The 11,543-nt window shown below is 44.1% G+C and overlaps 1 protein-coding gene across 1 annotated transcript; it reads left to right on the plus strand.

Annotated features, from left to right (window-relative positions):
• The first annotated feature begins 755 nt into the window (after positions 1-755).
• rnd1b (Rho family GTPase 1b) lies at positions 756-11,219 on the plus strand. The gene is made up of 5 exons (XM_076741033.1): positions 756-1,019; positions 1,545-1,632; positions 7,405-7,514; positions 7,659-7,793; positions 8,178-11,219. The coding sequence occupies exons 1-5, from the start codon at positions 900-902 to the stop codon at positions 8,421-8,423; spliced, it is 699 nt and encodes a 232-aa protein (XP_076597148.1). The 5' UTR covers positions 756-899; the 3' UTR covers positions 8,424-11,219.
• Positions 11,220-11,543: the final 324 nt, after the last annotated feature.

Here is an 11,543-nt window from a genome sequence, read left to right on the forward strand (position 1 = left end):
ACATGGTGGTATTATACTGAGCACCATGCTAACACCGGTCAGACTGCCCTTTGATCAGCAGACACGCACTGAAACATCGTATCGTTAAACACACCACAGCAGACAGTAAAGGTTCAGTGCTAATTTGTCTCATTCCAAAGTCAATGATATTTACCATCCACACACTTTCACACGGCTTAATGTGAGTCAGGGAGTTTCAGACCAGTTGTGGAAGATGGAGAATCACTTTCAAGGCGAAGAAGCTGAGTTGCTTTGATAAAATTGACTTGACACTGTAGTGCAGATTAAAGTTAACTAATTAGTGTGCTGTGGATTAGTCTATCAGCCCCATTGTCCTTGGCCAGTGGTATGCTAATGATGTGTCCAGTCAAGTCAATCTAATCAATCACTATGCAGCAGGCTTAGTGACAGGACCCATAGGTGACAAAACAGACGTCTGCAGTGACTGACTGCTGTATTTCTGAAGCCCTAATCTTGGAAGTACATAACAATGGATTTGCTCAGTTTGCAGGGAAACATTAATGAGCATATAACTGAGATATCCCTCTTGTAATGCATTCCGAACAAAATCTTCAAAGAAATCCCTGCTTATATATCGCAGCTGTTCTATCATCCTTGACAAAATAACTTGTTTTGCTCTCTGGGAACATCACCGAGTGCAGTGAAGGGACGTTAGAAAGCCTGTGGAATGGTGAGCTCCTATTGGCTGCTGCTCGCCTGTATAAAGAGCCGCAGTGGCAAACTCAATCAGATCCACTGCGAGCATCCTCAGAGATCCGGACACCGGGACGCTCGATCACTCTGGGGCGATTTCTGGGCTGTTCTGTTGCTTGTTCTTTTTTTTTTTTTTTTTTTTTGTGATAATTTCTGCGGAAAAAAAAGTGGACAGCATTAACACCATGAAGGAAAGGAGAAACACACAGCCGCTGGTGGTGAGATGTAAACTGGTGCTTGTTGGAGACGTTCAATGCGGAAAAACGGCGATGTTGCAAGTGCTGGCGAAGGACTGTTATCCAGAGGTATGTCCTAATGTGTGTGAAATATAACTACTGACACATGCATATAAATCTGATCTGTGTATTAGTGATAATCCGAGTGTTAAGTTTTCTTTAAATCATTGAATGTGGCAGAAAAAACATCGGTGCGTCTGTTGCAGTCACAGTTTTCGTGCGCATTTTCCTAAAATTTCGTCCCTTTGGTTTATTTTTCCTACACTTACCGTAATATTTCAAGATGCATTTGCTTTTTGATGGCATGGTTGATTAATGGAAATGTATTACCCACGGATTTGTGATCGCTTCATATTATATTGGCCTGTGCTGAATATTTCCTGCAGCTGCAGTGATTCATGTGATTGATTGATCCAAAATTCCTTCATACTGAGGAAAAAAATTATCAAGCTTATTATTTGATCGACCCCCCCTCAGCGCGTGTTTTCGTGTGTCACCGCCTAATTAGTTGGACAAATTCCATTACCTGTAGCTGACTGACTGACTGACTGACACCTCCCCACTAATGGCACCGTGTTGCTAATTGCTCCCCAGACCTACGTGCCCACGGTATTTGAAAACTACACAGCCTGTCTGGAGCTGGAGGAGCAGCGAGTGGAGCTCAGTCTGTGGGACACCTCAGGTAACTGATCAACCTTTTCTCTGTCTGTCTGGCCCATCATGGCTTGCCATTCTGCCTGCAGCACTGAAGGAGACTGGGCTATCAGGCAGTGCGCTGCGAATGTAATGAGCGTCTGTCTCAGCTGAGAGCAGAGCTGCGCCTTTGAATTTCCTCCCATGTTCATCTTTTGGGAACTGTCATGACCCCGTCCATCTTGGAATAAAGGAGATGATATGAAAGTGGTGTTTTTGGGCAGACCTCGTACTCTTTGTTTTGTTGATGCAAGGGCACAAAATGCGCACTTGTTGCACTGCAGCCTCAGCTGTCCTTCAAATCTGTAAACTGAGGCTTATATATCCTCTTACATCACACTTTTGCATGTGGCAGGATAAAGGATTGATCAGGATTGATACAGATGCATCTCTGCCTGATATGTGTCACTGGAAACTACACAGAAAGACAGTGATTATTCCGCGTCCCTTGTTGTTACTGCTGACTTTGTGCATCATATGTTCATTTAGACTCAGCGTGAAAAAGAGGGTCAATGTGTCAGAGTGGATCTCCCCGGGGATCGGCTGTTTAGAGTGTTGACCTGGATAGTGTGAGCACGGGTCTGCAGCACCTGTTTGATTCCCTTCATGCTCACTGCACAATGGCATCCTCTCTGTAGCTCGCGTCCTCTCCATCCACACTCGTGCTGGCTGTATCTGCAGCCTCACTAGGTCACCGTGGATGAGCAAGTTGGCTCGTGTGCGTGTGTGTTTTGTGCATATGCGTGTCTGCGTACAACAAATCCTTTATGTAACAGACCCACTTGTATGAGATGATGCAGTATTTACTGTGTCGTCCCCCCCACCACCACTCCTCAATTATCCAAAAGCGGCAACAGGCAAAAAAGTGAGTGTAATTCCCTCCCCAGACCAAATCCTGGTTTTTAATCCCAGACTGTGGACCTTTGGTCTGGCCAGCAGGAGTGGGCCTGGTGCCGGGGGATGACGGGCGCACAGAGAGACATCCTGTTGAGCAGGAAGGTTTTCTGGAGCAGACAGACAGGAGGCAGCTCAGAAACTCTGGTGACCTGCATTCGCCTCCATATGCTACTCTGGGTCACCCACTCGAACAGCATGATGCAGTGGATTAAGACTCTGAATAGGACCACTGGGCCACCCCTTCTGACTGACCCACTGAGTTTGAGAGGCTTTCTTTCTTTCTTTCTTTCTTTCTTTCTTTCTTTCTTTCTTTCTTCATCACTTCTTTATGCAGCATTTCTGTTCCCATTTACACCCTTTTCCTTCGCATCTTTCATTGTTTCAACTCTTTTCTTCCCTCTGTTGACCCTTTTTTGGCCCTTTCTAGCTATCCAGGCACAATCCAATCCAGTTTCTGCCTAATTTGCATCACAAGGAACAATGAACATACCCAGTACCAAACACATACGATGCAATACAGCGTAACATAAACATCACACATACCTATGCCTACTAAATTGGCCACAGAAGGCATCACAGGAAGTTTTTCATGATGATGTGAATATTTTGACAGGCTTTAGGTTTGATTTAAAGACTCAAGTAAATTTTCTACTTTCTTGTTCCACTGAGAGGAAGACTTACATCACCGCCTCCCATCATTTGTTATAGACGCATCTCATGTACCTCACGTCAGGCTCCTGGTGATGGACGACAGGCGCAGAGGCTATTTATTGGCCACACCGTACAGTTTCTCCTTCTTACTGTAATTTGCTCTAATTGCGTGGAGTTGTGCCGCTGCGGCCCCACCACACTGAGCGGGTCTCCTCATTATCCCGACTCCCCTTCATTGATTGGACTGACCTCATCACCGGCTCCACATGGCAGGCAGCTCCTTCTCCCAGCCCCGCCATGGATTTACAGACCAAAATCAATCCACCGGCTTTAATCAGCCTGGTCCGATCGGACGTGGAGGAGGGGGCAGGGGAAAGAGGGGAACACCATCCAGTGGCTGTAACTCATGTATGGTGAATAATGAATCTTGTTATGGTGTTAGTAATTTATTTCAGGTTGAACAGTCTTGCTGATAAAGCCTTTGAGTCTTAGAGGATACTGTATTTCATCATTTTTTGTATGATTAATGAATGAGATTGATTTCTAATGAACCCAATATCCGTTTAAGCTCATGAAACAATCTGCGAAAACGTAAAAGAGAGGCGCTGTTGGTGGACAACAGTCATGCTAATGGGTATATATCAGTCACATCTAATGACCGCTCTGTTTTTGGGGTTCAGTCTGTTTTAGGGCTGCAACTAATAATTGTTTTAATAATAGATTAATAAGTCGGCTATTTTTGTGATTAATCAATTAATTATTTGATCTATAAAATGTCAGAGAAGGAGAAAATTTGATGCCTGTAATTTAATTGTTTTGTCCAACCAAAAGTCCACAAGATACTCAGGTAGTCAGTTTATTTGTTGATTGAGTAATTGTTTCAGCACTAATTCAGTTTTTATTAAGAATAAGGGATAAGGCATTAAAATACATTGTTTTAAAGTGCACTAATTCAGTGTTCACATGAACCTTTTAAGTGTTCACACAGTTGTAGATTTATACCTCTGAGGCTCTGACTGTAACTTTGTGAAAGATTACCAGCAGAATACACTTTTTAATTCAGTGCACATCAAGGCTTCGCTTTGAATTTTTTAAACAATCTGTTGTTTGACTCAACTTCAAAACGCCGAGTGTGATCAGCTTTGACAGTGTCAAGTTACAAAGTAAAGCTTGTTAACAGCTCAGACGTGGTGATGCTCAGGAACAAAGAACCGTCCTCTCCCTCCCTGCAGGGGGCTTCAGCTGCGATTCTGACTGGCTCTGGCATGTGAAACCAGGGAACAACTGTCTGACGCAATGTAGTGTGCTTTTTGGCCTGGCTGTGAAGACTGTAGTTATCAGCTGCAGCAGCAGCACCACCACCACAGCTCCCAGCCGGCTGAGTGTGGGTGGAGGGCCAGAGCTAGTCCCATCCCCAAATCAGTGAGTCATCTCATCACTGGATCATTAATCTGTCTGACCCCTGCATTCTCACTGTAGGAGAGGAGTGTGCTAACGATGAAGACGGGCTCTGTTGCTCAGATGATTTAGCGCACGTGCACAAAAATTCCCTCACGGTCTCACTCGTGCACACTCAGAAAAGTAGATTCTCCCCTCCCCCACCTGTACGCTCCAGCATAAGGCCCGTCGTCTCGGCCTGCAAAGCCTACTTCTGCTCTGGCCCAGTTTCCACCTCGACACTTAGCTCTGGGCACAGCACCATCAAGACGGATGGAGTAGAGCTCAGCCGCAGGAATTTGGTTATGCTCTTTTCTTTTCCCTCCATTCCCCCGTTAGTCAGCCTCACTCTCCATGTTTCATGCCTCACAAACTCTCCATCTGTTGTAGAGGCATGCTGTTGCGAAAAAAAGGAAGAAAGGGAACATTTGGAGCATGCTTAGGCTCTGCGTGCGTATTGATTGGCCCATCCAAGCCATTCTTTGGGTTGTTGCAATGGAGAGAAGGAGGGAAGAGAGGGAAAGGAGCGACTGGTACTCTCTCTGTGATATCAGACTGCAGGGGGTGAAGGATTAATGGCATAGGAGGGCTCTTTGTGATCTGCCTCAGTAGGCAACACTCCTGCTTTCCCTCCTCTCTTCCTCTTGGCTTTTTCTTGCCACAATAGAAACAGCTATTTCTTCCAGGATTAGAAACTGGGTCCTGGAGTGTCGGGAGAGTGCTGCCAAGGCTGCTCTCGTACCCAAACAGCATGCTGTTCTTCAAATACTAATATTTACACATTCATATCATTTTGTATTTATTCCCTTTGAACATAGGATAAATATGTGTACTGAATCGTGCGTCGCTTGTCCAAAATGAAAGATTGAATCAATTTCTGTGGAGAAAAAAAAAACACCCCAGACGTCCCCTCCGCCTCCCTTCCTCCTTTGCAGGGTAACTAATTTGTCAGCTTTAATTGCAGAGGCTCTTGGACCCCCTGTGCAGCTTTCCATTGATTGCTGCATTTAGATCAGTGGCCATTTAATGCAGAATCACACCCAGTTTCCCGGCAGTCTGATAACCCCTTGTGGGAGATTGAGAAGATTTATAGAGTGGCCCTGCCTCTGATTCTCCTATGAGATACCTCAGAGTCACCACACACACACACACACACACACACACACACACTCATCATCCCAGTGGTGCTAATTGTTCTGATCTTAATGTGTGTCAATTTTCACAGTCAGCAAACGCAAAGTTGTCTCACAGATGAGCGTGGCTGTTTTTCCTCCAGCCCCAGGTGTAAATGGTGTAAGGGCATTCTGTAGGTGCCGTATGTCCTGTTTGTAAAAAATACAGTCATAGTAAATCATTTGCTTTAATCAGGATGTCCCAGTTCATTTGCTTTTTAAGAGTAGAACAAAGTAATTCTTCTTTCCAAAGGCAAAGAAACAGAGTCAGAATACAACCAGCGCATCCCTTTGTTCCTTTGCAGAGGTGTTTACTTTCTTCCGGACATTGAGCCCTGAGGAATTTCATCGCAGCTTGTCATTATTCCACTCACAGCGCCCGGCAGCTGGCAAATTCAGTTTTACCCTTTGATAATGTGGAAAATCATTAAGTATTCATGAAACTGATCTATATGCACACATCCATGTTGTGCGTGTTTTTTTCATATGTTTCTTTCTGATGCATTGTTTTCTACGCCGTAAATCAATTAGGACGCTTGTGTAACATCTAAATGAGAGATTACACACTCTGCTTTTGTTATGTGTAGCTATAAGAGGAACACTGAATCCCTCCTGGGATCCTCACGGAGCCTAAAGTAAACATGTTAATCCCACTGAGCTGCTCTTCTTCTGTTTCATCTGATCCTAGATTGGGTTCACCTCTGGCTGCTGCCAAATTTAAATAGTGAGTCTGTGTGCCATTAGATGTGGATGTGTGTGTGTGTGTGTGTGTTAGTGATGGATGCGTGTCTGTGGGCCCCAGCTCTATTGCAGAGCAGAGGAATGTCCCCAACAGTAGGTGGGTGGGCAGTTTGCGGTGTAAAATGATTGACTGGCAGTTAAGGCGAGCCTTTATGGAGAGGTGGGAGGAACGCCTGATGTAGATGGTGGATTCCAAGGCTGTTGCTGTGGTAACAGAGGGACTGGAGGTATTGCGCGCCGAGCAGAGGATTTTTGGGGGGGGTGGGTGGTTTACTTAAGGATTCTGAGCATGAGTGGGAGCGTCTGCCTGCCCAGAGCCCCACCGTTCCACTTGCGTAATCTACTGCAAGAGAAGATCAATGAGGATTTAGTGCTCGATTGTCATCTTCTCTGCCTCTGAAATGGCAGCAGAGGATATCGGTGCAGGGAAAAGAGCAGCTTCAGGGACAGCAAAGTGAGGCTCAGCAGGAGAAGTGATTCCGATTGCGCGTAATCCCTGCAGCTGTACTCTCTCGGTCTGCCGTCGCCACCCTTTTTGCTCTGGCCAACCGCCTGTTGTCACAGCAATCAATTCCTGAAACAGTCTCCACTGAAAATGAATGAATCATTGGCTCAAATCAGGAACTCTAAAAACATTTTACAATGCAATGTGCTGAAAATATGAAATGAAAGAGTAGTTGTGGCAGAAGAGGATTTTTTTATCCATATTTCAAAATGGTGGCTGTGCAAGATTCTTTTGTCTCACAAATCAGCAAATACTCAACACTGGACTCACTCTGCTTCGAGCTGCTGTGGTCACTCATGTGTTTACAGGTGTTTGTCTTTTATCCACATTAATAAGTCTCTGTTTTCGGCCATCTTAGGTTCTCCATACTACGATAATGTGAGGCCCCTGTGCTACAGCGACTCAGACGCAGTTTTACTGTGCTTTGACATCAGCCGCCCGGACACTGTGGACAGCAGTCTGAAGAAGGTAATGGCTTCAGTGCTATACTTTACAATCATAATTCTCTTTGTACCCCATTGTCACAGACTTAATATCAGCAATTCCTTCAAATCCGGCTTGTTTTCTTCAAAGTAGGACTGTCTGATACTGATTGCCCTTTTGTGTCCCCAGTGGAAAACTGAGATCCTGGACTTCTGTCCCAGCACACGCATCCTGCTCATTGGCTGTAAGACTGACCTGCGCACGGATGTCTGCACACTGATGGAGCTGTCCAATCAGAAACAGACCCCCATCACCTATGAGCAGGTGAGACCAACATATATAGTCCACTTCCACTGGAGCTGCGATTTTCAGCTGGCATCCTCCAGTGTTTCATGAATCATTTTGGGAATTTGGTTCATCAATTGCTTGAAAAATGTGGTGATAATGACGTTTCATTAAGATTACAATGGCAGCTGATAAATTCTGAATACTTTTTTATGATGACAAAGTGGCGAAGAATGTAATGAGTCACCTATAGTCACCTAGAATAGTCAATGATGCCATGCTCCCTCGCTTTTAAAACTCACAGCCATTTTATGAGCTTGCAGGGGCGCCTCTTCCTGAACTACATGCAACGGTGACCCTGTTGCAAATAGAAAACAGTAAAGGATGTATGAGCAGCACCCTTCATCACTCCGTTTATTGCAGGGTTCTGCTATGGCCAAGCAGCTGGGTGCAGAGGCTTACCTGGAGTGCTCAGCGTTCACCTCGGAGAAAAGCATCCACAGCGTGTTCCGCACCGCAGCGATGGCCTGCATCAACAAGCTGCAGCCTCTCCCCAAGACCAGCCCCACCCGCCGCCTCTCCAAAAGACTTCTCCACCTGCCCAGCAAGTCAGATTTGCTCTCCTCCACCTTCAAGAAGGAAAAGGCCAAGAGCTGCTCGGTCATGTGAGTGGAGACCTCTTGGGTTACAGTCATCACATGCGACCCCAAGCCCCTGCCTCTTTGGTCTTGGGGAAGGGGGGGGTGGGCACGATGGTTTTATCAGGGCTTCCTGCTGAATCCTTCCCTCACCCCCCCAAAAACCAAACACCCCTCAGAAGAGGTGGACACCTCGCTGTCCACTTGCTCCTGAACCTTTTAGCGCACATCCCTCTTTTTCCACTACTGTCTATCTTGCTTTCGAACAAACAATATCAGTCGAGGTTTGATCATCGAGCTATCATTTTTTTCACCTGTAAACAGTATGCAACTACAATGGTGTTACATCTGTCTGATTTTACTATCTCTAGGCACATGTTGATTTTGTCCAAATTGGAAATGTGCAACGTGTGACGTTTAATCTTGTGATGTAATTGCCTCTGAGACAATTCAATGGATATTTTTCTAAGTACAAAAATATATCTAGCATGAAACTGTCAGGAATTAGCAAAATCCTGTATATCCCTCTTAGTAAGGTGTCCGAGGTGTGAAGTAGCTTGTCGCCGGTGTCCCCATTTAGGCCTGTGAGAGCACAGAGATGTAGAGGGAGTAGTGGGACAAACCGCAGTGAGAGCTATTACACAGAGAGCTGTTCTCATTGTCTCAGTGGTGATGAGAGCGGGGATAAGAGCTGTGAGTGCAGGCTGCTGTGCAGACAGCAGTCTGGACTGTTTCAACCTGCATGGATTGTTGATGCATGGTTGTGTGGCTCTGGACAGCACTGCTCCACAAGCTTTCAGTGGAGGAGGCTGAAGAGGCTCTGTGTGTACAAAAATGAGGACACACACACACAAAAAATAAAGGGAAGTTTGGTTGGGCTTCCGGTGTCTGTGCTGTCACAGCTGGAGTCGATTTTAAAATACTGTTTTGGTGATGGGACAGACACATTTTAATGGATGAGAAAAGATGCCTTTGCTGTGACCAGGAGCATAAACGTGAGAGTTCAATGTCGAGCTGTCGAGCGTTATTTATGAAGCTGTGACTGGTTATTGATGCCAGTCAGGGTGAGGGGGTATTTAAAAGCATAGCTTAACGCCTACTGAAGTCAGGCTGACTGCTAATGGGAAAATCCGGTTTGTCGTTTTCAAATATTCTTCGGAAAAGATTTGTAGCATTGTATTGTTGAGAGTTTTTCAACAATTCTCAAGTGGTATGCAGTTCTGAAAAATGCCTTTCATATCATGTTCCCAGAGGTCATTGAGAGTTTGTGACTACTGTAATATGCCTGTGGATTTCTATCATTTGCAAAAATCCAATGTAGCACTCCCAACCTGACTTAACTCTTCCAGGATGACTCAAGTTTTTGTGCCGTACACTCTTGTTAATCTAATGACCTCCAATAAGCAGCACTTACTGTAGGTTGCGATGCGGGGCAAAAATCGGACCCTTTTCTGAGCTTAAATCTTTGGCTTCATGGTTACGTGTGTGTGCAGCATTGATCTCTGTGCTTCTAACCATAAAGCAATAATGATTTAAGTGCTTGTGATGCAAGGTGTGGCAATAAAGATGCAGCTTTGTGATTACTGTCATGCTATAGCGCTCCATGGACATCCACGTTATAGACTGAAACCATCTCTGCTGTACAAAAAGGCTGCTGATCTATGTTCGCCCCCCCTCCTCCATGTAAGTAGCCACTGGTATATGAAACAACCAATGACAATGTCTTGCTGTGACATAAATCTGAGTATCTGAATAAGAGGGATTCTCTGAGTTGGAGATGCTCAAATTTGCTGTCAGTTTTACATAATTAAAATAAAAAAGCGTTGAGGCAGCAGGATCTAAATAAACTGCTTGAGTGCATTACCGCTGCATATGCTTGTAAAATTGGAGCTCTACCTTCAAAAGTCAAACAATCATCTTGTAAAAAAAAAAAAAAAAGGGCTAGTGTGTGGGGGAAAAGGAAATAACGTGGGACTGAGGAGAATAAGTAATCAAAATGCACAGGCTGGCCCTGTCCAAAGAAAGCTATTTTTCCATTATTTGTTTTTATGATTGATGTGTATTTTCTTTTTTCTTTTGTTTTTTTTTTTAAAGCATGATGTCAGTCCCACTGTTTTTTGGAAATTTCTCCCTGAGATGGTCGTAGCATCTTTCCGGAGCTGTGGACTGCCCCCCGGTAGTCGGAGGAACTTAAAGTGGTGATTTGCACAAAGGCTTCCAGTTCATGGTCACACACCAAATTCCTCAGCATTGCCTAGCAACAGTTCAGCATAGGAGGCAGAGTCTGGCTCTCGGGTTGGTTGTGTGGACAGGGAGGGTTGGCTCACAAGCAGACATCCCCGCATCCATTCTTACAGCATCAGTAATGCATTTATTGCCAGGCTTGTTCAAAAAAAATAAATAAATGAATAAAAAAAATCTGAGTATTTTCCTTTGGGTTAGGGAGCTGATGCCAGGCCTTGTGAAGACGGGATTGATGGGTGGCTCACGGACCGTGTCAGTTAATATGCAGCCTTTGTGTTGTAGTCAGTGTGTGGTACAGTGGTGCAGTCAAACTCCTAAGCATGTCCTATTGAAGTTGTATGATTGTACATACCGTCTCTTGTTTTATAATCATTGTAAGACATCTTCAAAGATGTCACATGAAATTACTGTTGTTGATGTGAATATTTATTTTGTAGCTATTTTTGCCTCTTTTTTTTTTTGATTGACATGTACATTTGTTTACAATCTATTTTGGAAATTGAACTTTATTTCCTTTTTTTGTTGGTTAATTTTTTTGTTTTTGCTGTGTTAAATAAAGCTCGCCCTGTCTGGCACCCTTGAATCGTTCTCGTCATCATCATTTAAAATTTAAATTATTAACAATTCATTAATATTGTCTGTGAGGGTGTTTGTTAATATACACCCAGTTTCACAGTGTTGAAAATAAATATTTAATTAAAATGATAGTAATATTTATTCAGTAATCCTTAAAAATGAGCTGGTGGTAAGATTAATATATATCAAATATAAGATATATCAAATCTTAATACATTTATACTAAAATAATATCTTTTTAAGATAACCCACACCTACGATGGCCCTCTAGTTTAAACCTTCTTGTCATTTTCAGATCACATTCTTCTGAAATTGTGATAATGAACGTAAA

This window comes from Chaetodon auriga, chromosome 10, assembly GCF_051107435.1.
Source record: "Chaetodon auriga isolate fChaAug3 chromosome 10, fChaAug3.hap1, whole genome shotgun sequence".
NCBI lineage: Eukaryota > Metazoa > Chordata > Actinopteri > Chaetodontiformes > Chaetodontidae > Chaetodon > Chaetodon auriga.

What these genes read in the sequence shown, in the direction of transcription:
- rnd1b (XM_076741033.1), top strand. Translation starts at nt 900, where the DNA reads ATGAAGGAAAGGAGAAACACACAGCCGCTGGTGGTGAGATGTAAACTG. An exon ending in CAGTCTGTGGGACACCTCAG is followed by an intron (nt 1,633 to 7,404) that starts GTAACTGATCAA and finishes CGGCCATCTTAG; the next exon opens with GTTCTCCATACTACGATAAT. An exon ending in CCCCCATCACCTATGAGCAG is followed by an intron (nt 7,794 to 8,177) that starts GTGAGACCAACA and finishes CGTTTATTGCAG; the next exon opens with GGTTCTGCTATGGCCAAGCA.